This window comes from Pogona vitticeps, chromosome 12, assembly GCF_051106095.1.
Source record: "Pogona vitticeps strain Pit_001003342236 chromosome 12, PviZW2.1, whole genome shotgun sequence".
In the NCBI taxonomy this organism is placed as follows: Eukaryota; Metazoa; Chordata; class Lepidosauria; order Squamata; family Agamidae; genus Pogona; species Pogona vitticeps.
The window spans coordinates 10,769,896-10,797,839 of record NC_135794.1 but is presented as its reverse complement, the minus strand read 5'-3'; the positions used below and the strand labels follow the sequence as shown (position 1 = coordinate 10,797,839).

The 27,944-nt window shown below is 51.3% G+C and overlaps 1 protein-coding gene across 1 annotated transcript; it reads right to left on the bottom strand.

Annotated features, from left to right (window-relative positions):
- Window positions 1–494: 494 nt before the first annotated feature.
- LOC144584618 (maestro heat-like repeat-containing protein family member 2B) lies at window positions 495–27,944 on the bottom strand. The gene is made up of 29 exons (XM_078381056.1): window positions 27,923–27,944; window positions 27,441–27,577; window positions 23,756–23,843; window positions 21,793–21,900; window positions 21,134–21,232; window positions 20,613–20,674; window positions 19,698–19,838; window positions 19,060–19,152; window positions 17,955–18,077; window positions 17,332–17,511; window positions 16,951–17,089; window positions 16,339–16,379; window positions 14,782–14,917; window positions 13,648–13,694; window positions 13,067–13,174; window positions 12,530–12,649; window positions 11,957–12,082; window positions 11,077–11,229; window positions 10,289–10,315; window positions 9,200–9,328; window positions 7,709–7,936; window positions 6,701–6,802; window positions 5,520–5,643; window positions 4,151–4,260; window positions 3,537–3,689; window positions 2,747–2,901; window positions 2,303–2,465; window positions 1,898–2,088; window positions 495–1,519 (listed from the first exon to the last, which is right to left on the bottom strand). The coding sequence occupies exons 1-29, from the start codon at window positions 27,942–27,944 to the stop codon at window positions 1,378–1,380; spliced, it is 3,447 nt and encodes a 1,148-aa protein (XP_078237182.1). The 3' UTR covers window positions 495–1,377.

The window sequence follows — 27,944 nt, the reverse complement described above, 5'->3', positions numbered from 1 at the left end:
GCCCTCATTTGTGTGTGCAAGAAAGGACAGTTTCTTCCTCCTCGTTCCATGCGGTGCCATATATTTCTTGCCCATTTCATCTAGGGCAAGTCCAATGTTCTCAGCTGGGGGAGGAGACCTCTGCCTTCCACAAGGATCTGCTTAGCTCTGTGGGCAAGTACAGAACCAGAAAACAGCCCCAGATCCCCCCCCCCAGTGCCCCAACCCCTGGCTCTCACCTCTGTGAAGAGAGCGGTTCCTGCGAGCCGCAGCTTTTCTGAGCTGGCATCCATCCAGGGGAGGACGTCCTGGATGACCTGGTCTTTCAGCAAGCCGTTCTCCAGCAAGCACCTGGGAGAGAGGATGAACAAGGGAACCGTCAAGGAGAAGACCAGCTTCCACAACTGCTGCCCAGGGAAGGAGCCGGGCCAATTGGACTTGAGGCAGGGAGAGGTTGCCCTCCGTGGGAGGAGTTATGGGTGCAGGTCGTCCTGGAATGCAGGAAGGGTGGCCGGATGCGTGCATGAAAAGCGCCCCACAAGTGCGAGAATGGGAGGGAGAAAACGGATTTTGGCAGACATAGAGGCAGGGAGACCAGTAGAGCTGAACAGCAGGAGATGAAGAACTGTAACCCTCCATATTTATGAGCCAGAGCATGAGCAGACCTGGAGAACCCAAAGGAACACAAAATCTATTGACTTCAATTAAACTCATTCTTCCTCCTCGCTACACCTCTCACCTGAGCACAAGTACCAACAGAATGAAAAAGAGGAGTAGAAGCTGAAAGCCAATGAACAAAGAACGAGCTTGCTTGCTTGCTTCCATTCATTTCCTTCTCTTTCCTTCTTCCTCCTTTCCTTCCTTCCTTCCTTCCTTCCTTCCTTCCTTCCTTCCTTCCTTCCTTCCTTCCTTCCTTCCTTCCTTCCTTCCTTCCTTCCTTCCTTCCTTCCTTCCTTTCCTTCCTTCCCTTCCCTTCCCTTCCCTTCCCTTCCCTTCTCCTTCCCTCCCTCCCTCCCTCCCTCCAGGTTTCGATTTCCCAACAGAGGGAGAAGGAGGGGAGGTGGGGAGCACCTTGGATGGGATGAGCTTCTGGGGGTGCCACCACCCCTGCCTTTCTTTCATCAGGGGAGCAGGAGGGGAAATGGCAGGACTCCGTTTCCCACAGGGGACTAGGGATGCTTCTTGGGAAGCCCCTACGCCAGACGTGGGGCAACCCCACTCTCCCTCCTTTGCTTCTCATGATCCACTGTGGCCGATGATCCAGGCTGGAGGCCATTCTACAGCCACCTGGACGACCAGCCATCGCAGGGAAAGACAACCTGCGTCTCCTGGGCTCCACCTCCCAGAATCTCACCAGCCCCAGAGCCCTTTCCTCTCCTTCGGCTATTCATAAGTCACTTACTTGGTCAACTGGCAAAGGCCCTCAGGGTGGGTCCAGGGATCCCCGAGTAAGGCCCAGAAGTCTGCCTTCTTGATCTCCTCCTGGGATGCAATTGGTGTCCCCTTCACGACCAGAGCCTTCAGGGTGTCCACAGAGAGGCTGCAGAAGGAAAGGACCCAGAGAGGGCCTCAGAATCGCCCCCCCCCCTCCGAAGAAGAAGAAGAAGAAGAAGAAGAAGAAGAAGAAGAAGAAGAAGAAGAAGAAGAAGAAGAAGAAGAAGAAGAAGAAGAAGAAGAAGAAGAAGCGGGGAAATTCCAGGAGCAGGGCTGGCAAAGACCTCCACGCGGCCGGGAGAGGATGCCGCCTTCTGCCCAGAAGGGGACCCGGGCAGAGGTTCATGGGATGGGGCCATTCCTTGCTGCACGTAAGACGTGGGCACGCTTCCCCCATGCAGAAAGACTGCCTCTGCCCCCCCAAAAAAAACCCTCCCCTCAGGCTTGCAGGTTTCCCAAGCCTGCCCAAGGGAGGGGACGTTACCTGCAAGGGTTCCCTGGTGTCAGGTGCTGCTCCCTCAGGAACAGCCTGCGGCGACCCTCACACGGGGGCATCTTCTGCCCCAGGGTTTGGCTGACCTGCCACAGGAGGGTGAACAGGAGCTCCGGGAACACCTTCTGGAGATCCACCTCAGAGGGCAGTCCTGAGAGGACCTCAAAGATCGCACAGGTGGCCTGCAGAGGGGAGGAAGAGGAAGGGAACAGAGGATGGGGGGGGAAAGAGAGACCAGGTGTTACTGCGGGTCTCAGATCCTCCCCTCCTCCCCAAGGCAAGGGTTCTGGCCTCCTTGGAGCCACCCATTTCAGCCGCTCTCAGAGCAGAACAGCTGAGACGGTTTTCCCAACGTGGTCTAAAAGGATGGGCCATCCCATGTCCCTTGGAGCGTACTTTGAGAGGTTCTTCCTCCGCATAGTCCCCGCTTTCATCAATGCTAGAGCTGGTTGTTGATCCGAGGATGGAGGGCTGGTTCACACACGACGTCAGCTTGGCCAGGACTCTCACAGCCAGGGATGGGTCTCGATCGAAAGACCTCCACAGCTTGCCAGTCTCGCTATAAGGAGAGAAGGTGGGAGTTGCAGAGATGGCCTGAGCCTGGAATTGGCCTTCAGAACCAGCAGCTTGGGCGCAAGAAGCCCCTGGTGGGTTGGCAACGCCCGGCAGTGAGAAACCAATTTCTCACAGGGCAAGGAGAAACCTTGCGTGGGGTCTCCCACCAGGACTGCATCCGTCCTTTCGATCTCAGCGCCCCAGTTAAGGGACCGGGGCCTGACCGAGAAGAAAGAAGCCTCTTCCCCCAAGGACAGAAAGCCGTCTTTTCCCCCCAGCACCCACCTGTCCAAGGGGAGGCTTCGGCGGAGGAGGTGGCCCAAGACTGTGTCCAGGTGGGAGCGGGCCATGATGCAGACCGCCTCCAGAGGGACCTCCTCCATGCCTCCCTGAGTGACGATCGGCAGGCGGCTGCAGAAAGTATCGAGGAGCTCGGGCACCTGGAAGGAGCAAGACGGGGATCCCTGGCTCAGATTTGCTCTTGTAAAGCTAATCCTCCGGATTATTTCATCATAAAAGCAATGCTTCAGTGAAGAATGGTTTTATTTCTTTATTATTCTATTTAGCAATCCGAAGGACAAGATTACTCTTCCCTCCCTGAAAGGACACCGTTCTTGTTTGAGCAAGTCTTAGCTTGGCTGAAGTGACTTGGAACGGAAGCCCATCTATTGGGGCCTCCAGTGAGCTCACGACCACAGCGGCGCCCCCTTGCCGCTGCCCCCCCCCGGGTTGAGGTGACAGCCCACGTGGTTTATAGAGCTGGGCCCACGTCTGGACGTGGCCAGAAAGGTCGTCCCAAGACCCCTTTGTCCAGATGAAGGCCCAACCTAGAGAAAACAACGGGAATGAATAGGAGACGAAAAGGGCCTTTTTTGGACTACAGCACCCAGAATCCCCCACCCGAGGGGGCCATGGCTCTGCTGGCTGAGAAATTCTGGATTCTGCAGAAGGGCAGAAGTTTACAAAAGGAAGTTCAGCATCCTTTGGGCAAAGCTGAAAAGATGCAGGTGGAGATCTCTTTCTGACTTCTGCATCTCCTGCCTGGAGAAAAGGAGGGTTCCTGGCAAATGGCTACCTTGCTCTTCATGGCCTCCCCGTGGTTTTGGAGGTTGGCGAGCAACCAGTAACCAGCAGCCCTGGCATAGCTGGGAATCCCTGACACAAGGTCTTCCAGGATGGCTTCGGTGAAGTCCAACAGCTGATCCTTCGCGAGATGGATGCTGACCACCTGCCAAAAAAAGAAAGGACAGGCTTTTTTTCTGTAGCTCAGACCTTCTCCTTCACCAGTGAGATTTCCTGCCAGACCAAGGATGGGCAGATCTATGCTTTTCCAAAGAGTCCTGCCCAAGGATTTTGCCCAGGGATTGCAGGAATTCTCTGCATCTTGCTCTTTCTTCCAAAACAAGGCGGCCTTGGCACTTCCCCGTGGACTCCAGCAGGTTCCCCTAGAGAACTGGAAAGGCCCCAATGTGGGCTTGGAGTTGGACAAGGACTGGAGCCTCTCCGCGAGGACACAGGACGGCTCAGGCCACCCGGATTTCATACCCAGGGACCTCATCTCAGAGATGAAGGCACTGCCAATGAGCCTGGCCACTGACTCGGCTCGCTGAGAAAACAGGACTCCAACCGATTCGGGAGGTGGATGTGACCCAGGCGCTCGGGAGATTCCCACCCGATCAAGGGAATCACCTTAGCCAGTCTGGCCCAAGCCCCAGACAGATCGGTGGGGACTTCTGCCTGGAGATCACAGAGGGCAGACGTCACCTCTTTTTCTTCCGCCTCCGTGATTCTCGATCCGCCTGGAAAGAAAAGAGGGTGAATGATTTAAATCTAGGATGGCACCACCTTCCTATGGTATCAAAAAGCAAAAGACGATAAACCACTGAAGAACCATCTGATAAGGAAAGCTTTAAACTGGGTATGGACCAAGATCCGGGAAGAAAAGGACCAGAAAGTTCCTGAATGGGTCTCACCCACAGTAGCATTCACACAACCCACATTAATGGGGAAAAAGAAACTCTATTGAGATTTAGAGGTTTGTTAAAAGCGGCCTTAAGTGTGAGAGTAAGGGAAGAACTAGAAGAACAAGGCACAATACTTGATTGGTGGGCAAAAACACAAAGAGACTCAAGATGTACAAGCGATAAAGCAGTCGGTTTTTGTAAGGAAAACCGCATAAGTTACTTCTGAATGTAAGGGAAAAACGGATTAAAATGTGGTATCGTTATCTACCAGAATTCAAAACGCAAGATGAAATAGTTAAAGAATGTATGACAAAAGGGAACCAAAATGTGGGCCACAATATTAACTGAAAGTCAGGGTCACAAATCTGGGAAGGGAATGTTGACTAAAGAAAGGAACAAACAGAGAAGCAGACCAGGAAAAAAAATGGCTGACTTGCTAGTTCGGGTTGGTTCGGGGTCCTCTAAACTGGAGGACCCAAAGTTTTCGGAATCCACTGATTTTGCCCGATTTAACAAACTTCCTACTCCATGTCACCCCACCCCAGCCTGCCCCTTCCCTTCCCACTGTCCGCCACTGCTTCCCTGCCTTGTCCGGCCACCTCTCTCTTTCCTTTGGTTTTGGACTCCTAAAGTCATGAATTGGTGACACATAAAACGTCACTGGAAAGAACCAAAAAGGGCTCAAAGTGGAATTCACACCCACAGGGTCCCTCATTGTTAAAACTAACATGGGTCAACCTGGGATTTTTGGTGTCATCTAATGGCTAAACCAAATTGTTTGAAAGTCATCCTCGTCATTTTCTAAGCCCTGATTTGCAGGCTTGGGGATGAAGCCACCTCGAACGGGCAGCGTTTTTCATCCTTGGGATCTGACACCTTGAAGGAGCACCTTCTGCCTCCCCTGAGGATAATTCCCTTGTCCATTTGTAAGTGGGGTCCATCTCAGCTGGAAAGAGGTTTCCTGGGGTCCTACATCCGTCCAGGTTCACCTCCAGACAGGGTCACTCCAAGAACACTAGCAGTCACAGAGTGAAGGCACCCATTGATTGGCCTTGAAGCCCTTGATCCCATCTCCCCCCCCCCAACATTCTCACCTTGAATATGAATAAGGCAGTTGATACACTTGGCTGCCCACTGCCGGCATGCGATGGAGTTCTCCAGGATGTAAGGGGCTAAGAAGGATACCGCGAAACCGTAGCCTTTGAAATTCTCTCCGTCCTACCAAGAAGAGAATAAAACCGATTGAAATGGCCTTGGAAGGCCTGAGGATTTGCAGAACCAACCTCTCCTCCAAGATCTGCAGCAGAAGGGATTCTTGGAGGCCTGAAACAGACCTTACAGAGAGCCTGGTCATTGACGGGAATCGCATGTTCATCTTGCCAAGAGGCGAAGGAGGTGGCCTTCCTGTGTTTGTGAAAGCCAACTTCCAAGGGAACCCTCCTTGCCTTTGGAAGGCCAGTCCCCAAACCGAGCAAGCTCGTCTGCATCGTCCCAGAGGGGAGAGGAGCTCTGGATCAGGCCTGCCCTCAGCCCTTGGGGCCGCCTTCTTGTCCAGGCTTGGGACACATCAGGCTGGCATAGGTGGGAAGAGAAGCGGGGAGGAAAGCCACAGCCAGCCCGGGTCCAAGGTGAGCCCACCTGGCTGTACAGCCCCTGCTGTGGGAGGTGCTACCGGGAGGGGAGTGAGTGTCAATCGAGGAGAAGACAGTCCTAGTGGAGACCCAGGGCGGTCGCCAGACTCTCGTCTCCTCTGAGACGTCTGTTCTGCAAAGTCACTTCTGCTCTTTGGTGCTGATTGAGAAGGAAACCATTCATTGCTCGTTTCTTGGACACCATCAATGATTTCCTTCACTCCGAAAATGCACACCCACCCCACCCCAAGACCAAAGGCATGAAGCCTGATGGGCGTCGGATGGAAGGGAACCAGATGGACGTGCATATCACCACATCAGCAGAGCAGAAATGGCCTCTACCCTTCGAACGAAAGGCATTCCCTTCTATAGACACACTCAAGCTGAGTTCTCTCATGCTTGTCCCATCTGATCCGATGGCAGAGCCCACGCAGGAGAAGATGAAATCCTTATTCTAGAGAAGCCCCCGGGCTGGGAAAGGCTGGTCTAAAGTCATGGAGCCCAAGTCCAAAGACGCCAAGGAGAGGGAGAGTTTTGCCTCTTTCCGGGGAGCCTTCCTGAATATCGGGACTCTTCCCACAGGGTCTTCTGGTCGGCCAGCAAGAGGAGGAGGAGGAGGCGGGAGGAAGAGGAGGAGGACTCACCGGAAGACGAAAGCTGGCCTGGAAGGGAGCCAGAACCTGGAAGCTGGCCTGCAGGGCCCTCTCTCGGCTCCCCTCACACTCCAGGAACCAGGGCTCGATCAGCTGGAGGCCAAGCAAGAACACAGACCCGTTTATGAGACCTCTCTGAGGGGCAAACCTTTCTCATTTTACAAACATATCCTGCTTTTCCTTGAGATATCCCTCAGCCAGATGGGAGCCACGTAGCCCATCTGGCTGCCAAACACAGCTGGTCATTCATGGCCCGGTGGGTGAAATGTGGAAACGGTGAGAGAGAGGGAAGGCTCCCCCCCCGATCTACATGTTGTGGATCATCCCTCCTTCGAGCACTCCCGGAGAGCTCAGGGGTTCAGGGCTCTGGCTGTGAAAGTGAGAGGTGGGGAGTTCGATTCCCCACTCGGCCTCCTCGAGGAGGGCCCAGACTTAGGCCTCCCTTCCGGCTCGGCCGTTCTAAGAGGCAACATCACTTCGCTCTTGAGGAAAGCTTTCGTGTCTGAGAGATCAGTCTGGGCGATGCAGACTGGCTGGGACAGGTGGAGAGGAGGGCCACGAGGGTGATCCGGGGACCGAAAACCAAGCCCTGTGAGGAAAGACGGAAGAAACTGGGCATGGTTAACCTCGAGGAAAGAAGGCCGAGAGGTGGTCACACCGAGGAGGGGCAGGAGGGGTTCTCAGTCATGCCAAAGCGCATCAGCACGTAAGGGGATGATGGACTCAAGGGACAGGAAACCAGATTCCTGTTGAACGATGGAACCAAGGAGCCGGCCGAGTGCTCCGACACTGGAGGCCCTCCAGAGAAAGATGGACAGCTGCGTGTCAGATCTAGTTTGATCCTATATAAATACTGAAATGATCTGATGGGGACAATTCGGACAATATGGTAATTACAGATTATCCTCAATGTATAGTTTGACCATGAAATTGGCAAAGTTTCTGCAATACTGAATGTAAATGCCAATCCAGGGGATTTCCTTTTGGGTTTATGCTTACCTGGAACATGACATCAATCCTCTCTGAGGTTGGCTCTTCTGTAACGAGGACCTCGAAGAGTTTCCCCATGGCCTCAACGGATCTGGTGTACATGAGCTGAAAGGACAACCCAGGGAGTGAGGCCCGAGAGCTACACCGTTCCCCTGACGCCATGGGCTCCTCATAAACCAGGGGGTGGGCAAAGCGAGGCCCAGCAAAGAGTGGAAACAAACAGACATTGACCGCACAACGACATTAGGATGTTTAAGAGGCCCATGCGGTTAAAAAAAAAAAAGCAAAGCGACGTTTCAGCCTTCTATCCTCTTCTATATTGCATCCTCCTATGCAATAGGATGTTTTGGGAAAGCTCCCATCAGACATTAAAAAGGAAGACCTAGAAGAAAACCTGCCTGACATACCTCGATGTTGGACGCATCCTGTTCATCATAAGCTATCCTTTTAAGACGTTCCAGGGGAGGGAGGAGAAAGAGACTCTTGATGACTCCGTCCAGCATTTCCCGGAGAGCTTCCACTGGCAGGCGCGGCTGGAGGTGGCTAGCAGAAGGAAGGTAGATTGAGAATCCAGAGAGAGGTTTACAAAGGTCCCAGGCAGAAAGGCAGCCCAAATCTCAGGCTGGCTCTTTCTCATTCTGATCTACATATGAGAGCATCGTGACAAGAAATCAGACTGCCTCTGCCTCTGTATAATCATTGGCGAGTGGGCAGGGCAAGGACAGCAGCTTTGGAGGACTGTGTCTCTGGAGGGAAACCCTGTGGCCTTGAAGCCAGCTGGCAGCCTCACTTCCCTGCCCGTCTCGTGCCCGTCAACCAAACGCACTGACAGGGGAGCCCCCCTGTCACATCGAAGAGCCGCCCCCGCCCCACACCAGTTGCTGCCTGAGGGAGGCCTCCCTAGCCCAGCTGGCCTCTCCGTTGCCTATCGATAACTTACCTCAGGGAGACTAAGGCCGAGATGGTTGCTGGGAGAAGGGAGCTTCTCAAGTTTTCGAGGCGCTCCGTCCCAAGAAAGGCCTGAAGACCCCCGTGGTGGTGGTGGTGGTGGTGGTGGTGGTGGTGATGGAAGGAGGAAAGAAGAAGGAGAAACAAGAAGGAGGGGGAGGAGAGATGAGGGTTTCATCCACTCAACAGAGGATACGACCAAAATGCTTTCTAAAATCGCCCGGAAGGGGGTTGAAGGTGCTTTCCTGAGGGGGAGTCCCGTCTTTTCCACGGACAGCCATTCCCCGAGGTGTTGGGGCAACAACCGTTCTGAGCAGAGCTGCCGGCTGGACGCTTTGCTCCCAAGGAGACCCCTCCCCAAAGAGCGGGTGGGGCTCTCGTGGTGGAAGCCCTCCAAGAAGGGTCTCCCTGGCGGAGCTTCCAAAAGTCTCCTTTGTGCCATGAGGAAGACCCCCCCCGGGTCTGAAGAGACGCCCCCTCCCTCTTCTGGGCTTTCTGGGAACCCCACCGGACCCTTCGGGTGTCCCACCCCCCACCCCCCACGTTGCTTACCAACAAAGCCTCCAAGAGCTCTTTTTTGCAGCCCAGCTGGAAGTTCCCGTCCTGGGCTTCAGAGATGGCTTTGCAGATGCTGGCGACGCTCTCGCAGAAGATCAGCTTCAGGTGGGTGTCCTGTCTTGCCTAAAAGAAACCAGTGGTCATCATCCTCCTCCTTTGGTACTGGTACCAAATGTATGTCTACAATCTGCTTGTTTAACTTCCCTCAGCAGGGAGATCATGAACCTGGGGGCAGCCCCTGAGAAGGCTTCCTCTTGCCTCCCCACCAGATTCGCCTCGAACGATGGTGAATCTCTCTCAGAAAAGATCAAACCCGAGAGAAGGATGGGGTTCAAAGAGCCTCGCCCAAAGTCAGGAAGGATTTCGTTCAAAACTCTGCGAAACCACCAGCCACAGAAATTGCAGTGAGCAGACACGAATTCCACGGGGGTGGGAAGGAACCCCTTTTAAGGAATTCTGTCGGCCTATCCAGCTGATTTCTCTCGGGTCCCTCCACCTCAAGAAAGAAGCCTCCTCAAAGGGTTGATCGTGTGAGGATCCTTTCGCAGTCCTGCCGCCTTCCGAGAGCCAGCATGCTATAGCCAGTTGAGTTTGGAACTGGGCTCAGATCGCGGCCTGGCCCTGGGAACTCGCGAGCGGGAGTCAACCCTGGAGGCCTTCAAGAGCCAACTGGACAACCCTCGGTCGGATCTGCTTGGATTCGGATTCCTGCCTCGAGCAGAGGGTTGGACTCGATGGCCTCCCAACTCCGGGATTCCAGGATTCCAGGGTGAGCTTGGTGTGAACGTCTCCCACCCTCTGGAAGCGGCACGAGGGCTGCCATCCAGAAGCGACTGGACAGGGCAACAACAATAGCAAGCCCTCCCCCCCCCCCCCCCGTTCATCTCTCTAGGATTCCTCAAGTGGGGGAAGGAGTTGATCATCATCATCATCATCATCATAGTAGGACAAGAGATTCCACTAGGGGAAATGCCACATATGAATAGGGGCCCTAGCAGGGGCCCTCCATCCTGCTTCCACTTCAAGGGGAAAAATCCGGACACGGAGGTGCCCGATCACACCCTCAGATCTGCGACAGCTTACCTGGCTCTCAATTTTGACTCCCAGGACCTGAAAAATAAAATGGAGAAACTGACCTCTTTGCACAAGCCTAGAAAGGCAGCTGGCCTTTTTTAAATTTATTGTTTAAAATGTTAAGGACACAGGCCTTGGGCCAGGGGATAAACGGCTTTGCTATGCAAATGGCGCAGAATCATCAGAGGGGTTTCCCCCTCAATGGTCTGGATTTTTCTTGAACGGTTCTGAATGGAAAAAGCCCAAAACTGAATGCTTCTTGGCAGATGTCACCTCTTCCTTGCTAGGAAGGAGGGAAGTGAGATTTCGGGATTGAGACAGGCATTTAAGAGAGAGATCAATTCTCTCTCTCTCTCTCTCTCTCTCATTCGTTCTTTCTCTTTGTTTTGGCTCCCAGAAAGAGATTTCCTCAGAGCCCGATGCCTAGACAATCCAAGATGAGCACTGAAAGTGCCCACTCATGAAACAAAACCTACAAAATGCAGGGGATGAAGGTGAGGGAAGTCAGCTACTATGGCAACCAGACATCTTTTACCACTTGAGGAGCACCACTTCTGAATAGGAGCTAAGCGTCTCATCTGCTTCAGTTCTCAGTGAGGCAAGAAAAGGCTAATGGCAGCACCCTGAGACACACAAGCTGCAATGTGGCACCTGAATTTTAGGGCAGGTCACTTTGGCTGGTTTCTGGAGTACAGTGAACTCCCTCTCTTCCATTCCCACCCCTCCCCACAGCGACCTGCTCCCTCCGTGCCCCATTTCACCAGAATCCAACCCTCCGACCCCCTTCTACTTCTTACCTGGAAGCTCATCCTGTAAAGGTTGAGGACTTTTTTCAGGATCTCTGCCTCCCCGCTCTTCAACAGGAACTCTTTGGGGGCCCGGATGGCAACCCGGCTGTAGGCCAGGATCAGGGTCTTAAGGAGGTGCCCTCGCCTGCCAGTCTTGTAATCCTAAGTAGGCAACAGAAAGGGGTGTTTTGGCAAGGTGGCAGCTGCTACCTTATCTGTTTGTCTGTCTGTCTGTCTCTCTCTGCCCGTTTCCCTCTTCTGTCCCTTCTTTGATCGCCAGGGCAGCAGGATTGATTTGGTTTTATCAAATTACTTATGTCCTGTGATCTGGGGGTGAGTGGGGGAAGGCGGACTGACTTTCCACCATTAAAAATGCTTCAGGATTGTATGCTTAACTTCAGTTTTTGGGTGTTGGAAACAATCCAGCACTCCACCTGTCTCATCTGCAGAAGCCCAGGGGCTGAAATCCTGTTGAGCAGCTCCGCAGGCACAATGATTCTGTGCACAAATCGACCGCAGAAGATGCCGCTTGGTGACAGGCTTCTCTTGGCAATTTTGGGGTTCTGCACCCTGAAATTGCCATCAAGCAGCAGCAATGGGCTCATAATGAGCAGGGATTTGCCACCAATGAGGATGATGTCATCCCCAGGTGCAGGTGGAGCTGCCCAACAGGAATTCAGCCACGGAATGCACTGCTGAGTCGTATGTCAACACTTAGGTAAATCCCATCAGTTGAGCAAACCTCCTCATTCTGCAGCCAGCGATCCCATGGAATGTGATGAATGGCTGGCATCAGAGGAGGCTCAGGCTCCAGTTTTAGATCCTGTTGAATCCAGGGTGGCTTACTTTAAAGTTGGCATCGACCTGCTGGCCCCGTCCACTGGCTTACCTTATGGTGGGTGAGGAGGGCAGACAGCCCCATCTTGAGATCCATGCCAGCTCTGCAGTCGTCCAAGGTGGCCAGGGTCAGATCTAAATGGTCCATCGCAGCAAAGGAAAGGATTTCGGCAACTTTCTGTAAGGGGGGGTGGGGGGAGAGGGGACCGAGAGAGAGAGAAAGATTGGAGAAGGGATGCTTCTGTGAGAAATGACTCGACCAGAGAAGCCGCTTATGCTTCGGTGGAGAAGGATCTCCATGTTTGCCCCTGCCCAGTTTCTGAGACTTGATCTGTGAGCCATTATAGAAACTGGATTAGATCTCCCCGTTTGGAAGGGAGAGAAGACCACCCCTAGCACACCGTCATGTTCCTGACTCTGTGGCATCCTAGCACAGCCAGGTGCTCTTCACTCCCTTGCAATGTTGTGGAGGGTTTCAACTTAAGAGAGGTAGAAAAACCTTCTTGGTTGAAGAGCAGGGCGTCCATCTATTAAGAAGCCGCCACCGTCCCCCCCCCCAAAGGACAAAAGAGACGCCAGGTGGGTACAGAACTCTGAAGGCTGCCCTGAATCGCTAGAGACTCACCTCTTTCTCGGCTGCTTCCAAATAATTGGCGTTCTCAATCAAACGCTCCAGCCAGTGCAGGACGTACGTGTGGTCCGCGCAACAGGCCAGTGACAAGCCCAGGACTTGATAGAGGATGCTCTGAAAGAGAAGGAGGGGTAGACCGGGGGGGAGGTTTCAGTCAAACAATCGGACACCTGTCTAGATCTTTGGGTCGGCGGTCCTTCACTGGAGGCCGTCCAGCAGAGGCTGGACAACTCCGGCCGAAATCCGGTTGCTTGGTGTGGAAAGTGGCCCTCGAGAAGGCCCACTGAAGCAACAGAATCCTGAGGGAGGCGTTGACCCATCCCACCCCCGCCCATTCAAGGGGCCTCCACCAGGGCGACTTCCTAGGCGAAGCAACAGGATTTCCGCCACTATGTTCTGCAGCAGCTGCTTTGGACGAATGTTGGCTGAGAGGGACTGAGGTCTCCCCCAGGTTGCAGCAGCTTTCCACACTCGGGGGAGAAGCTGAGGGGCCACAGGACTGCAGTTTTTACGAGAAACGGGGGAACAAACCTTTTCAAGGGACCCGTCCGCATAGCTGCCCATCTGATCTTCCAGGGCTAAGATCAGGTTCTTGGTCCACCTGTCGTCCTCCATGGTCTTCAGGGACCTCCTCAGGAACTAAGGAGGAGAGCATGAATGAATCCAGACATTTGGTTCACGAGGGCCTCGACGTCTGCTCCTAAGACTCCACTCCTGCCCTTTCCCCTGCCCAAATGCCTTAAAAATGTCCTTGGAAAATCACTTCTTAAAGAAATGGAGACTATGACTTCCCACCGGAGCTGAGGGGAAAAGGGGCTAAGCACTCTCTTCACCTAGTCTAAAGCCAATAGGCTGCCAAACCGGAGAGCCAAAATGGACCAGCTTGGTCTCCGAGTCAAACACTGGGGGAGGACGGTTCTCCGCTGTGTCCTACGTCGTCTACACCTGTCTGTCCTTCTTCCCATTTGCTACCCAGGATATCTGACTTCACAGGCTCTTCCTTTTTGACCTCAGGCTAATGGAGACCACCCCCCAACCCCCAGCCTGGTCTGTCGAAGAGATCCCTCTTCTCCCTCCAGCCAGTTCCTGGTCGAAGAAGAGCAGAACCTCACCTGCAGAAGCTTCTGCTGCCACTCAGGTTGGCTTCCTCTGGTGCCTTCTGGAAGGAAAAGAGGACATTGTTGTACCAACTCAATTGGGACGGGTGTGGGTGGGTGTGGGGGTGGTGTAGAGTTTGGGACCGTATTTTTCAAGAGTAGTACTTGAGCCATGACTTCTTGAAATGGAATCTGTTGGTCATCCCTCACTGTTTAAAGAGGAACGTCCTACTAACGTACTCTTAAAAATAGGCAAAAACCTCCCTCTTAGAGACCCCCAGGCAGGATTTTGAAAGGCATCTCTAAATATAATTGGCTACATGTGAAAAAAGGAGGCAAAAGTAATGCTGTTTACCAATTGTGGTGCTATTTCACAAGAATAACATTTCCTTACTATCCCTCAAACTAGCCGAGGATGGTCAACATCATCACTTGGAACACATGACTTTCACACTCTAGGTGTGTCATGCACAAGGTGCAGACATTTTTCACAATCTTTCAAGTACCAAATGGTAGGAAAATCAGTCCTGTTTTTATTGTCTGTGACCTGTTTTTGTGTGTACCCTATTAGTAAACATCGTGATCTTTACATATAGACTCTATATATAGAGAGAGAGAGAATTACAATGTTCCGACATCACCAAAATGACTAAAGTTCTCTGACATATTAATAGAATCCATGTAAAAATACAAATAGAAAATGAATGTATGTTACAAAAGTAACATAACTATTTCCTTACTGTTTCCTTTATGAATTTGAAAACTGCTCAGAGACTTTAAGCCACCCATGCCTGCCAGAACCTATATAGAGGTCCGCCTGCTTCGTGTATGTCCCTGGGAGGGGGGGGCTGTCTAGGGAAGCACTTCAGAACTGGGGCAAAAGGTCTGAAAAGGCAAACCTACTTTTGGATTGCTAGGTGCTCCTGAATTCGTCCAGGAAAAAATCCAAAATCAGGTGAACGGATAAAACAAATGTCAGGAACTTTAGACAAATGGAAGCAAGATCGAGGGGCCTTCTGGAAGACAGCGCTATTCCTCTGGTAGCTTGCAAAGTGAAGCGCAGCACTTTTAAGATTTTGAGAGGGGCCGGGGGGGCGGGAAAGCATTTCACCATGAATCCTCCTGTCAGGCACCCATCGGGCGACCTACCTGCCCGGCAATACTCCCAAAGCGCTGGGATTTGCTGCGCCCACAGATGAACGATGGCCTCGTGGATGTCAGCTCGCAGGGCGTGCAGAAGCTGGAGGGCCCAGAAGCCTCTTTGGCTCCCGGAGGAGGACAATACCTGTAGGCAGGAGAGGAGACATGAGAAAGGAGGGCCCCCGAAGGAGAAGCCAGGACTCACCCGTCCATCTCTGACTGCCAGCGGCTCAGATTCAGGAGCAGTTCCTCTGCTGGAAATAGGCAGGCAATCGCCCTCCCGAGAGGAGGGGGGTCCCAGGGACCCGTTGGCGCCTTCTCTGCTCGGTCCATTTCCTATCCGGGGGGGTGTGATCCTGCGCTGGGCAACATCCCGGCCTTGAAGAGGATGCTCAAAGCAAGGCTGCTCCCTGAAGCCTTGGAGGGCATCCTCTCGTTAGGCTCTGGTGGCAACGAGGCCACCCTTCGTGCCATCGCCTGGTTAGTCTGATTGATGAGCTGAGGTACGGATGGTTTTGATTTCCTTGCTTTATATGAGATGCGTTGCTTTTAGATGATGTTCTATTTATTGTTTTTAACATAAACTGCCCAGAGTAGTGCCTAGCATTACTCAGGCACTATCCTAACTTATGCTTTCCTTAGGATTCTGGGTCTCTCCGCTGGATTTGGACGGGAGAGCCCTTCCACTAGATGACACCATCCCACAGAAAACTGCCCCCCAAAAAAGCAAGTGGGTGGTTTCCTCACTGAGAGACCAGAACAAGACCGGGACGTCTTCTCTAGTTCCCTCTCGTGGCCCCTTTGGTTGTTGCGTTTTCAGTTTTTTACACAAGCGGGGGAGCTGGTTGGCCCCAGCAGGGCTGAGGGCTGCATTTTGCCTCTCCCTGGGTTGTCATGAAGCCAGCTAACAATATTGCAGCGGAAGGAACTTTCCCATCCTTCGGGGAGTTCCTTTCTTCCTACATTTCTCGTTAGCCCTCCTTTTCCTAATTTTCTGCAATGAAGAAGGCAACGACATCTCCTTTCAAAGGGGGGGGAGGGGGAGCACTTTGCCACGGGATGACCTGCTTGTTCACCTTCCAGGGAGGATCTGGGGTGAATGGCTTTTTGCGAAAGCAGCTTTCCAAACTCTGGAAAGAACCACTAGAAGTAATAATACAAAGAAGGTGTGCAGTCAAGCAAATATGGACATCTGGCCACCCTTTCCAGGGTGTCCAAGGGACACAGCACTCAGAGGCGCCTCGCCAGGCCCTGGCAGAGGAGGTGCACCTGCAGCTTGCCCAAGGCCCCACGGGCTGGAGCTTCTCCGAAGCAGGCTCAGCATGGAGTGCATCTCACCCCCTCAGGCCCTCCCGCCAGAAAGCTCTCCCACTCAGCTCCCCAGCCAGCGTACTGGGCCGAAGAGGTTTCTGCAATACCTCTCTTTTGGAATCCCTGCACCGAGAAGCCACAACACACTCTGGGAAATGGGAGGTCAAGGAACTGAGAGGACCTTTCACCTCCATACTCTCCTCCCACCCACCCCCCAAGACAAAAACGTAGATGCTTTTTCTAAGCACTGCTCACCAGAAGCCGTCCGAAGACTTCTTGCGGACTTGGAAGCTTTACTAAAAGGAGAAGAACAGGGGTCGGGGGGGGGAGGACGTTAGTGATGCAAGCTCTGGAATCATGGAAAGGTTTCTCGATGTTCCTCATCTCCTTCCCAGGTCTAGTCACTAGGATCCTTCCAGCAACGGACCGGGCTCCTTCGGAAAGCCACAAAAGGACATGGAGGTCTGGGGGGGGGGCGGAGGTGGGCCTGCTCCTTTCTGGAGCGCCCTGGACTCCCCTTGGCCCGAGCTTTCACTGAGAAATAGGAGGATTCCCCTTCCCTCCGGGCTCAAGGAACGGCGAGTCTCCTTCAAGCCCAGAGGCCCTGCCTTGCATCTTATCACATTGATCTCTGGCCCCTCTGGGGGTGCTCTGGCCTGGGTTTTCCTGGGACATATGTCTGACATTGGCCCCTGGAAGGCTCCCCACCCACCCGAGACCTCTTCAGCGAGGCATGACCTCTCCAAAGGAGAGAGGGATCCATTCCTTCCCATGGGAAGAGAGGTGAGTGCCAATCCCACCCAGCCATGCACAGTTCAAGCCCAGGGGACTGCCTTTGGTATCCAACCAACCCACTGACCAACTGACCTCCTCTGCAGGATCCCAGGAAGAGGACGGATCCTTCCGGCCGAAGGACGGCCAACTCCTTCAGGCATCTGCAGAGCGGGGTCAGTGCTGGCGTGTATTCCGGAGGAAGCAAGAAGGATAACAGCTTCGGCCACAGAGCCTGCCAAGAGGAGAGAGGAGACCGTCAGAGAATCAGAGCCCAGCCTCCGTCTGGAGTAGCTCGGCATCACAGATTGGGGCCAGGCTGGCGTTCTCTTCCCCGAGTGTCGTAGGACTGCTGGGAAATAAAGCGCCCCCCCAGGCTAAAATGCCAGCTCTCTCCCCGCCTGACCTCACCCCGATTAGGAAGAGGGGTGAAACTCCTCCGGTCTTCTAAAGGGCAAATCCACCCAAGCCACTCACTTTAAACATCCCGGTGGCCGAAGTGTTGACGTGCTCCAGGACCTCGATGGACAAGTCCTGGACATCGGCTTCCCTTGGCATCAGGCCTCTGGCACTGTCTCTGACCTGCCGTACACAGACACACAAGAACCACAGAAACAGCAAGGTCAGGAAACCAGAACCGTCTCCCAAAAAGCGCCCCTTCACCCACGGGGAGTGCCACAAGCACAAAGCTTGCGCACCTCGGAAGTGTTTGAGCCAGACGGTGGTGGCAGCACCTGGAGGAGGTGCCCCTGTGCCAAGGTGCAACCCAGCCAAGGCTGGAACGAAAAGGAGGGACTCGGACACACAAACACACACACAGATGGGACGGCCTCTTCCCCACCCAGCCGATTCCAAGAGGGGCTCGACTGCACACCCACCCCTGCACAACGTTTCCAACCAGTGCACTCCTGATGATGGAGGGATGATGGGACGCCTACTAGAGCCCAGAGCTTGGGAAACGTCTTTTGGAATGGCAGGAGGCAGGCGCTCACGAGACAGGCAGGCCCAGAGAGGCCTCCCGATGGGCTTGGAAGAGATCCCCGAGTCGCCTCGTCCCTGCCAGAGGAAGGATCTCTCGGGGCTCTTTCGCGCTGACATACCCCTTGACTGGTACGAACGGCGACCTGACGGAAGAGGTAGGTGACCATCTCCCATTCCAGACATCCCTCGACCTTCGGGGAGCTCAGGAGCTCCTTCAGGAAGAACAGGGTCGCTTCCCTCGCCTGGCAAAAAAAGGGAGGAAAGTCATCTCGTCGCTTGCCTCCCGAGCCTGCCTCCCGTGCTGAAGAAACCCCATTTGAGGCGGGATCCGGAAGCCCCTAAAAGCGCCTTGGGAGGAGAGCTGCTGGTCCCACCAGCCATTCCTTCTGCAAGACCAGGGCCTGCTTCCTGCCAGGGAACCTTTCTGAGGACTGGAACCTCCTTCTCTCGGCCTTTACTCTCTCTGTTGAGCAGACTCAGGTCGTGCAGATGTCTCCTGGCTGTGGCTCCTGTTTGGACTCCCTGGCAATTTCACTGGGGCCCCGACAGGGATTCGTTATTGCCAGAGTTTGGACAATTATTATTATTTTTTTTGTATGCTTTTCTTTTTCCTCCCTCCCTCCCTCCCTCCTCCTCCTCCTCCTCTTTCTTGTGGATTATAGAGCTAACATCACACAGCCAGAATGGTCTTTTTTACTATAGTCCAAAAAATGTAAATTTCTTTTTGGTTGGGCATGGAAACCACTTTCCATCCGGACTGCATGGTTTTCTCTGAATCCCCTCAATGTTTGGGCCTCACCCTTTGTCTGTGTCGGGTTGCAAGACTTTGCTTTTACTCCTGGCTTGGAAAGCCAGAGAGACCTTTCTGCCTTGCACCCACGTCTCTAGGCCCTCGTCTTCATCTCAGCTCATGACGTTCTCCTTGTGGCGATGGGATCCACCCTTCCTCTCCATGACGTGAAAGAGGCTGGAGAGATCTCCAGATCACCAGAAGGGAGAGCAGCAAAGCTCTTGGGGAGTGGGATGATTTTCAGGCTGCTCTGGGATGGGGTGAAGACTGTTCCGCATCCCTGTGTCAGCTGGAGGATTCTGGGCAGTGTAGCCTAGTGATGCCACTCTTATGATATCTTTCTAGCACCCCACCCCTGGGGCATGTGGAGAGAAACCAACGGGGGCTTCCGTTTTGGGTGGGAGGGATCACCATCAGAGCCTTCTCTAACTTACCTTGCTGAACGTGGACTTTTCAAGAGTCCGGAAGACCTTCTTGAGGTTTGGGGGATGACAGTCCACGCAGCCCTCCAGGAACAGATAAAGTCCCTAAAAAGAAAACACGGGCGGTGGGGGGGGGGAGAGAAGTCAGTGTCTGTTTGGTGGTGTGCCTTTTCTCAGCCATGCAAATTGAGCCCCCGGGGCTGAAGAGCAGCAGGACCGCTTCCTGGGCAGGACAGTGGTCAAGGCCCCAGAGAAGCCTGCAAGGGGGCCCTTCCTAAGGGGGCCCTTCCTGTTCTCCCAGAGCTCAGAAAGGCTTTCAGGAGGGGGGGTTGGACTACCATCTTTTGAATCTCCCACCCAGCAACAGTGGTGCTCTTTATGGTGCCTCGTGCGCAACTCTTGGCGCTCAGGGCCTGTAAACGTCTTCCTAGGTCTGGAGCCGTTTCACTGCCCCCTCAACCCCAAAAATCCCGGCGTCTCCACTCTCCTCTGTAGGGCTGCCTCTGCCAGCTTAAGGGATGGCCTGGCTTTGGTGATCCAAGACAAGCCCAAGCAGGGAGACCCTGGAGAGCACCTCTGTGCCATCATCCTCCCGAGCGCACACATCTCCAAACAATGTCTTCCCGCCTCCCCCATGACTATCCATTTACTTTGGCCATGAGGGGAGCATCCACCATCCTGCTCTCCTTGATGACATCCGGGAACTTCCTTAGTATTTCGTCCTGCTGTGGCTGGTACCGAACGAGAACGGCCAACATTGGCCACCGAGCCTTCAAAGCCGCCTCGCTCACCTGCAAGAGAGAGAAATGCAAAGAACCTCCTTAGGGTTCGGTCCCTCAATCAATGCAGGGAAACGGATCCATCCCCAGAGGAGAAGGAATCTCATCTCAAGCCAGGACAAGCTTGGCTGGCCTTCGTCAGAAACCAATGGTGACTGTAAGATCCCGGCACTCTGGACAGACAGGATTCTTCCCAGCTGTGCAGTCACCGGGCAAAGCAGCCCATCATCCGGACGCTTCACGATGACCAACACAGGAGCAAAAGAGGGGCTGTGTATCTTTTTCATTCTTTTTTTGCAAGGCATCACTGGGAGGGGAGAATCAAGGTTGCCCCCCCTCTGCCCAATGGAAGAGGAATCTTTGTATTGCAGCTCCTTCCCCAGCAACTATTCCGAGTGAGGGCACTACGTCTCGCCTTCCCTCCCGATTGGCTTTGAGTCAGAGGGAAGGCACTGCTCCCCCTTCCTTGGCCCTTCCTGACCAGAGCCAAGGCAAGGGAAGCCCTTTCGTGTCAGAGACACGAGCCTCTTCCTGTGCAGGGAGCAGCAAGACCGAAAAAAGACTCCCCTCTCCCAGGCTGGCACGACTCCTTCTACCTGATACAACCGGAAACTCACCCAAATTGAAATAAAAATGAGTTTGCTTACATTTCTGTCCTCCTCCTGCTGCCAGTATCCACTCAGCCGCTGGTAGATGGACAGGAGGGGACGGCAAAAGCTGGACTCCGCCTCCCGAGGGTAGTGGCACAGCCTCCAGTTCTTATAATAGTGGGCGACGGAGACACACATTTTCTCCACAGCTGTGAAAGAAGAGGACGAAGGTGAAAGCCTGACCCCTGAGGACCTTCCCTGGGGTCAGAGACATGGAGCTTCTAGCAGGCGGACAGGGTTTGACCCTTAGGGGAAATGGACCGGATCCTTCCCCATTGCTCCTTTCCCAAACCCGCTTGGCTTTCTTTTGCAGAACCCTCGCTCGACCTGCTCTACTTGCCCCTTGCACCTCATGTGTTGCTTTTGGTCTCCTCCCCTTCTAACACTTGGGGTTAAACTGAACAATCCATTTCTCTGCCCTTGAAGAAAGCCGTTTGTCTCTTCAAAAGCTGGAGCAAGTCTCAGGAAAGTCACCGGGAAACGCAAGACGGGAAGAAGACGGGAAGATGGGATGGTGGGGAATATGCCAATGACCTCGGCACAGAAGTCTGTACTTTAAGGAGAAGAGGGGCTCCGTCTAGAAAGGCCGTCAGACGGATAGGAATGGGGAGGACTCTTAGGCCAACTCCCGAGGAAGAGATCCGCTTTCCCACTCACCAGAACAGATGGCCACCTTCTCTCGGCTTCCCAGGTCAAGGATCAGGATGACCTGAAGGTAAAGGAAGCTGGTAATGATGTAGGGGACGGTCCGGAGAGCTGCAAAAGGAGAAAAAGACCCACACCATGATCTACTCATTCATTTCCATCAAGATGTGATGGGGAAGAAATCAAACAGGGTAGTGAAGCCCAGCAGGAAGCTTAAGAGGCACAACCCAAACACTCCTTCGAGGGAAGGCAACGGGCCTTCTGAGGAGGAGGAGGATCACGCTGTAGCCGCTTTCTGCTACAGCTCAGTGTCAACATCACTCCGGGGCAAGCTTGGGCGAGTCTTTTTTGAGACCCAAGGTAGAAGCAGGGAAAACAGCAAGGCGAGGGGGTCTGGCAGAAAAGACACCACCCTCTACCAGGGATTCAAGAACAAACAAGGAACACTGGGGAAAGGGTGGGCTTTCCTGCAATTAGTCGGACATTGTGCAGTTGGGGAAAAGGGGGTCCCTTCCCACTTCTAATTTTAATGGAGGTCTCATGAATTTGGCACCTTTGGTCCAGCTTCTTCAGTTCACTAGTCCTCCCCCAATCCCCCTCCCCGCAAGCCATCTGGGAAAGGAGGACATCAAAACCCACAACCATGGAAGAAAAACTCGAGAGGTGCAGACCGTAGCGAGAGCTGAAGTTCTCCAGGGTCTTCAGCAGCATGGGGTGGGGTGGCGTGTCCACCTCCTTTAAGATGTTCTGGAGGTATCCCATGACCTCATGGAAGTGGCCTTTGGCCAAAGACAGAAGGAGGTCACTGGCTCTCTTGCTGCGTTCCTCCGGAGCTCCCTAAACAAGCAGATCAGGTTGAGGCATCATTACTTCCTTCTTTATCCCCTTGCAAACTTGAAATGGGGGACAGGCTTTCGGGGAACCAATGAATCCAGAGGTCAGGAAAGTTTTGGCTGTCCGTGGCCAGAATCTCCCATCCAGCCGGGCTGGTAACGAGGGCGACTGGGGGTTTCTCAGAACTGTCATCTTCAGAAAAAGATACTAACTTTCCTAAACTCTGGATTGATTCCATGATCCGACCCTGGCTAGAAGTGCTGGTCAAATGGCCCAGCGTGCACAATCCTTCCGGCAGACAGCGACCAAACCCAACCCTGCCCCCCAAAGCCAATATTTTAACTAAACTATCTTTTGTCTTACACCACTGACTAAATATTACTAGTAAGCACCAAAACAAATCTGTTCCCCAGGCTTGCCCTCATCCGTTTCCTATCGTCCGGTACCCCCCCACCCCCATTGCTGAAAGAGTAAAAAAGCACGCATAAACTTTAACTTAAAAAAAAAATTTAAAAACAGCAAACATGAGGCTGTTTAAACCATCGTTATGCTAAAGAGGTGACCCAAAATTTAATCGTTATGTGAAGCATGGTCCCAACCATCGCTAAGCGAAAATCGCCCATAGGGACCATCGTTAAACGAAGCGCAAAAAGGCTCAGAAAAAGTCATCGCTAAGCAATTTCATCGTTAAATTGAGCAATTGCTAAGCGAGGCATCACTGCATTTGTTATCTATTTTCAACTCTCTGTACATTTCAAGTGCCCAACCATTACAGTGCACCTAGTCCATATTATCAAGGTGTTTACTCTGCTAGATATCCCATGTATTACAATCTTTAAATGCTCATATGACATAAAACTTCTAAAAAACCATCAATTTCACCAAAAATACCGAGAACAACAAACATTTTGTTAAACATTCATTGCAAACGACCCCCACCCTGTATTTTCGAGTAACAGGACACCCAACCCGAGCCAACTTTAACAAAACAAGCAATATAAGCAATAGCCCCACCCCAAGAAAAAAAGACAGACACCCCAGCTGAGTACAACATAGAAATTCCACCATAGCCAGAGTCTAATATACAAGCCAACTCACCCCACACCCCAGTTAAATCTAAATAATTTCCCCACCCATGCAACGTACTGACACTCCTCCAGCAGATCTTTCCAGAAGACATCAAGGCCCTTTTCCAACACTGCCTAACAACCACCTACTTTCAGTAGGATAACAAGTTCTATGAACAGACAGATGAAGTGGCCATGGGGAGCCCCCTCAGCCCAGTTATAGCAAACTCCTACAGTGGTACCTCGACTTACAAACTTAATCCGTATTGGAACGACATTCGTACGTCAAAAAGTTCGTAACTCGAAGTACCATTTCCCATTGAAATGCATAGGAATGGAATTAATCCATTCCAGCATTTCAAAAGGCAAAAAAGCAGGGGGAAAGGGCTGGAAAATTGAATTTCCAGGCCTTTCTCCCTGCCTTTTTGGCTTCAGAGGTCTCAAAGGGCTTCCTCCGATCTCGGGGGGAAAGCCCTTTGAGAACAAGGTCGAGGCTCTGTTTCCAAATCAATGCCTTTTTTTTTTTTTTTTTTGCCTACGGGGCTGTTCATAAATGGCTCCCTGCAAAAAGGCAGGGAGAAAGCGCTGGAAATTCGAATTTTTGCCTTCGGAGCTCTCAAAGGGCTTTCTGCCCAACATCGGAGGAAGCCCTTTGAGAGCTCTGAAGGCGCAGATCATGGCGGCAGGGACCCCCAGGGAGGTCTCCCATGGTGGCAGGCAAGCCCTGGGATACCTCCCTCGTGGTCCCCGTCGCCGCGATCGGCAGCTTCGGAACTCTCAAAGGGCTTCCCCCCGACATCGGAGAGAGCCGTGTGAGAGCTCTGAAGGCAAAAAGGCAGGGAGAAAGGGCAGGAAATTCGAAGTTCCAGCCCTTTCTCCCTGCCTTTTTGCAGGAAGCCATTTACAAACGGCTCTGTTAGCAAAAAAAAAAAAAAAGGCATTGACTTGCGAACAGAGCCTTGACCTTGTTCCTAGGTCGAGCTCTGTTCGCAAGTCGATGCCAATTTTTGCCAACGGAGCTGTTCGTAAATCGAAAAATCCGTATCTAGGGACGTTCAGAAGTCGAGGGTTGACCATACATGGAACATTTCGAAAAAAAGGCCCTGGCTTCGGCACCCTTCACACCCACAGTCTGGTTCCGATACATGGATGACACCTTCGCAATTTGGAACCATGGTGAAGAAAAACTGGAAGAATTTCAAAACTGTCTTAACAGCATCCACCCAATTATACAATTCACCAAGGAAAAAGAAACAGAGGGCCAGCTCCCTTTCTTAGATGTTGTGGTCATACACAAAACTGGCCTCCTATTGGGACACAAGGTCCACAGAAAACCCACACACAGAGACCGGTACCTACACAAACACTCCAACCACCACCCACGACAAAAAAGAGGCATAATCAAAACTCTGGTAGACCGTGCAAATGGGAACTGTGAAGCTCCATTTCTCAGCACCGAACTCAACCATCTGAACTGGGCCCTACAGGCGAATGACTATTCCAAGAATGAAACCAAGAAAACAACACCAAACTGGAGAGGAAAAACAGGCACCCACAAATAAAGTATTTCTGCCTTACATCAAAGGGGTAATGGACCGCATGGGGAAACTTTTGAAAAAACACAGCCTACAAATATTACACCACAAATATTACAGTCAGCAAAGGACAAAAGGAAGCCCCTCACCACTGCAGGAATATACCGGATACCTTGCCGTTGTGGACAGGTATACAGTGGTGCATCGCAAGACAGGCGCTCCGTTATCGACGAATCCGCATTATGACAAGATTTTTGAATGTGGGAATTTTGTTGTGCGATGATCGGTTCCCTGTTTCAGGAACCAATTTTCGCTTTCCGATGATCAAAACAGCTGATCGCCGGGGTTTCAAAATGGCTCCCTGCTGTGTTTAGGAGCCATTTTTCGCTGCACAGGAACCCAAAAATGGCCACCCCTATGGAGGATCTGTGCTGGACGGTGAGTTCTTAGCCGATTGGAACGCATTAACCAGGTTTTAATGCATTTCAATGGCTTTTTTATTTTGCTTAACGACGTTTTCGTTCTACAGCGATTTTGCTGGAATGAATTAATGTCGTAATGCGAGGCACCACTGTATATTGGAACCACAAAACGCAGCTTTCACACCAGACTCAAACAGCATGAGAGACACTGCAAACTACAGCAACCGGAAAAATCAGCAGTAGCTGAACATTCCCTAAAACAAGCCGGGCGTGAAATTCTATTTCAAAACACTGGACTACTGGACAACCCCAGCAAGCTTTATGTTAGACTGCACAGGGAAGCCACTGAAATCCATAAGCACCAGCAGAGCTTCAACAAAGAAGAGGAAAGTCTATAAAACTTAATAAGGCCTGGCTCCCAGCACTGGAAAATACAGCCTGCAAAAGGTCAACCAACTCTACCCAGCCACGAGAGCCAGGGGTCATTGCACAAAAAAAGACCAGCTAAAGATACCCATCAATCACAGTGACAGATAATCTCTCCCTCTTATCATAACAATACATCCACAACAAAAACACGCTGATCACCATCATCAACCTATCTCCTGAATAGGACAAAAAGCTGTTCCCACAGCTATAAATGCTCAGCTATCCAGCAAACAGCAACAGAGCATGGACTGAGTTCCTACTCCAGTCCTCTGAAGATGCCAGCCACAGAGTCTGGCGAAACGTCAGGAACAACAACCTTCAAAACACGGTCAAAGAGCCTGAAAAACCCACTACAACCACATATAGATATCATTTCCTCTTCTTTTCACTTTAAAATACTGATTTTTCTTGATTGCAAAAGCATTGACACTCTGATGTATAACTGGATTGATAAGGATGCAAGAAAAGAATCTACAAATTTATTTTTTCTTAAGTAACTATATTAAGATATATTGTTAGCAACTCTGGACGTTCATCTATATAGGTAATAGATAAGAATATATAATTCTTAAACTTGAAATGTTTCATGTTAAATATAATAATAGAAAATGCTTAGTGAAAGATAAATATAGGTGTAAGATTATACTTCAGATAATGTATGTATGTTAATTATTATAAATCAGGAAGGTGTTTACTAAACTTAATAGTTGAAGCATTGATACAAAATATACATACACATACACACATACATACACATACACACACACACACATATTAAAAAACTTTTATTACATCACAAACAGACATAAAAAACAAACAAAAACCTATATGCGGGAAGGTGTTTTCCATACAATCATATCCAGTATATAGTCTGACTACATAAACCATATTGCCCTACTAAGATATTTAAACCATATTATATATACACACACACATATTAAAAACTTTTCTTACATCACAAACAGACATAAGAAACAAACAAAAACCTATATGCGGGAAGGTGTTTTCCATACAACCATATCCAATATATAGTCTGACTACATAAACCATATTGCCCTACTAAGATATTTAAACCATATTATATACTGTATACACACACAGATATTAAAAACTTTTATTGCATCACAAACAGACATACAAAATAAACAAAAACATATATGCGGGAAGGTGTTTTCCATACAATCATATCCAATATATAGTCTGACTACATAAACCATATTGCCCTATTAAGATATTTAAACCATATTATATTCTCCGTTTTAGAATATAATATGGTTTAAATATCTTGGTAGGGAAATATGGTTTATGTAGTCAGACTACATATTGGATACAGTGGTGCCTCGCATTGCGACGTTAATTCGTTCCAGCGAAATCGCTGCAAAACGAAAACATCGCTATGCGATATTAAAAAGCCCATAGAAACGCATTAAAACGCGATTAATGCGTTCCTATGGGCTTAAAACGCACCGTTCAGCGAAGGTCCTCCATAGCGCGGCCATTTTTGGTGGCTGTAGAGCAAGGAATCCATCCCAGAAAACAGCGGGCGGCCATTTTGTTTACTCAGCGGCCATTTTGATACTGCCAATCAGCTGTTAAAAAAATCACCGCTTTGCGATGATCGGTGCCCGAAGCAGGGAACCGATCATCGCAAAGTGAAATTCCCCCATAGGGAACATCACAAAGCAATCTCTTTTGCAACTGCAAAAAATGTGTTGCAAAGTGATTTCATCGCTAATCAGAGCGATCGCTATGCGAGGCACCACTGTATGATTGTATGGAAAACACCCCCGCACATATGTATATGTTTTTGTTTGTTTTGTGTGTCTGTTTGTGATGTCATAAAAGTTATTTTTTAAAAAAAAAAAAAGTTAGATCCTGCCTTTCAGACTGTCCCCTCCTATCAGACCTGCCCTCTGGAACGATGGAAAGATTGATAAAAGCCATTGCCGAGATGCCCTCCTCTGCAGCTCCAAAGACTCCGAAGACAACTTTCCAAACAAATTGCTGTTGATTGTGAAAAATTGCCTCTTACCTCTTTCAGCATCTCTTCGGTCAAAAGAGGGACCAGCAGCTTCGTCTTGCTCTCTCCAGCTGTGCGGAGGAGATCTTGGGCAGCCACATCAGCATCTTCCAGGCCCTGCAGCTGGATGCTAACCTGATGCTGAAGCTCTGAAAGGGAGAACATGGGATCGGTGGTTACCAATAAGAGAGTTGTAAGCCGCCCAGAGACCTCTGGGTAGTGTGGGCGGCATATAAATTGAATAAATAAATAAATAAATAAATAAATAAATAAATAAATAAATAAATAAATAAATAAATAAATAAATAAATAAATAAATAAATAAATAAGAGGCGCAAGGAACAGAGTCTGGCAAATCTGTCCTAAGATGGTGGGCTTGGAAGGGCTGATGAGACCATCCAATCCAACCCCCTGCTGGACCTGGAAGCCAAGCCCTGGGAGGATAGACTGAAAGAACCCCCTCCCTCCCGCCCTCCTTCCGCCCCCCCACCTACCTTTTTTTAAGTGGCCCTCCAT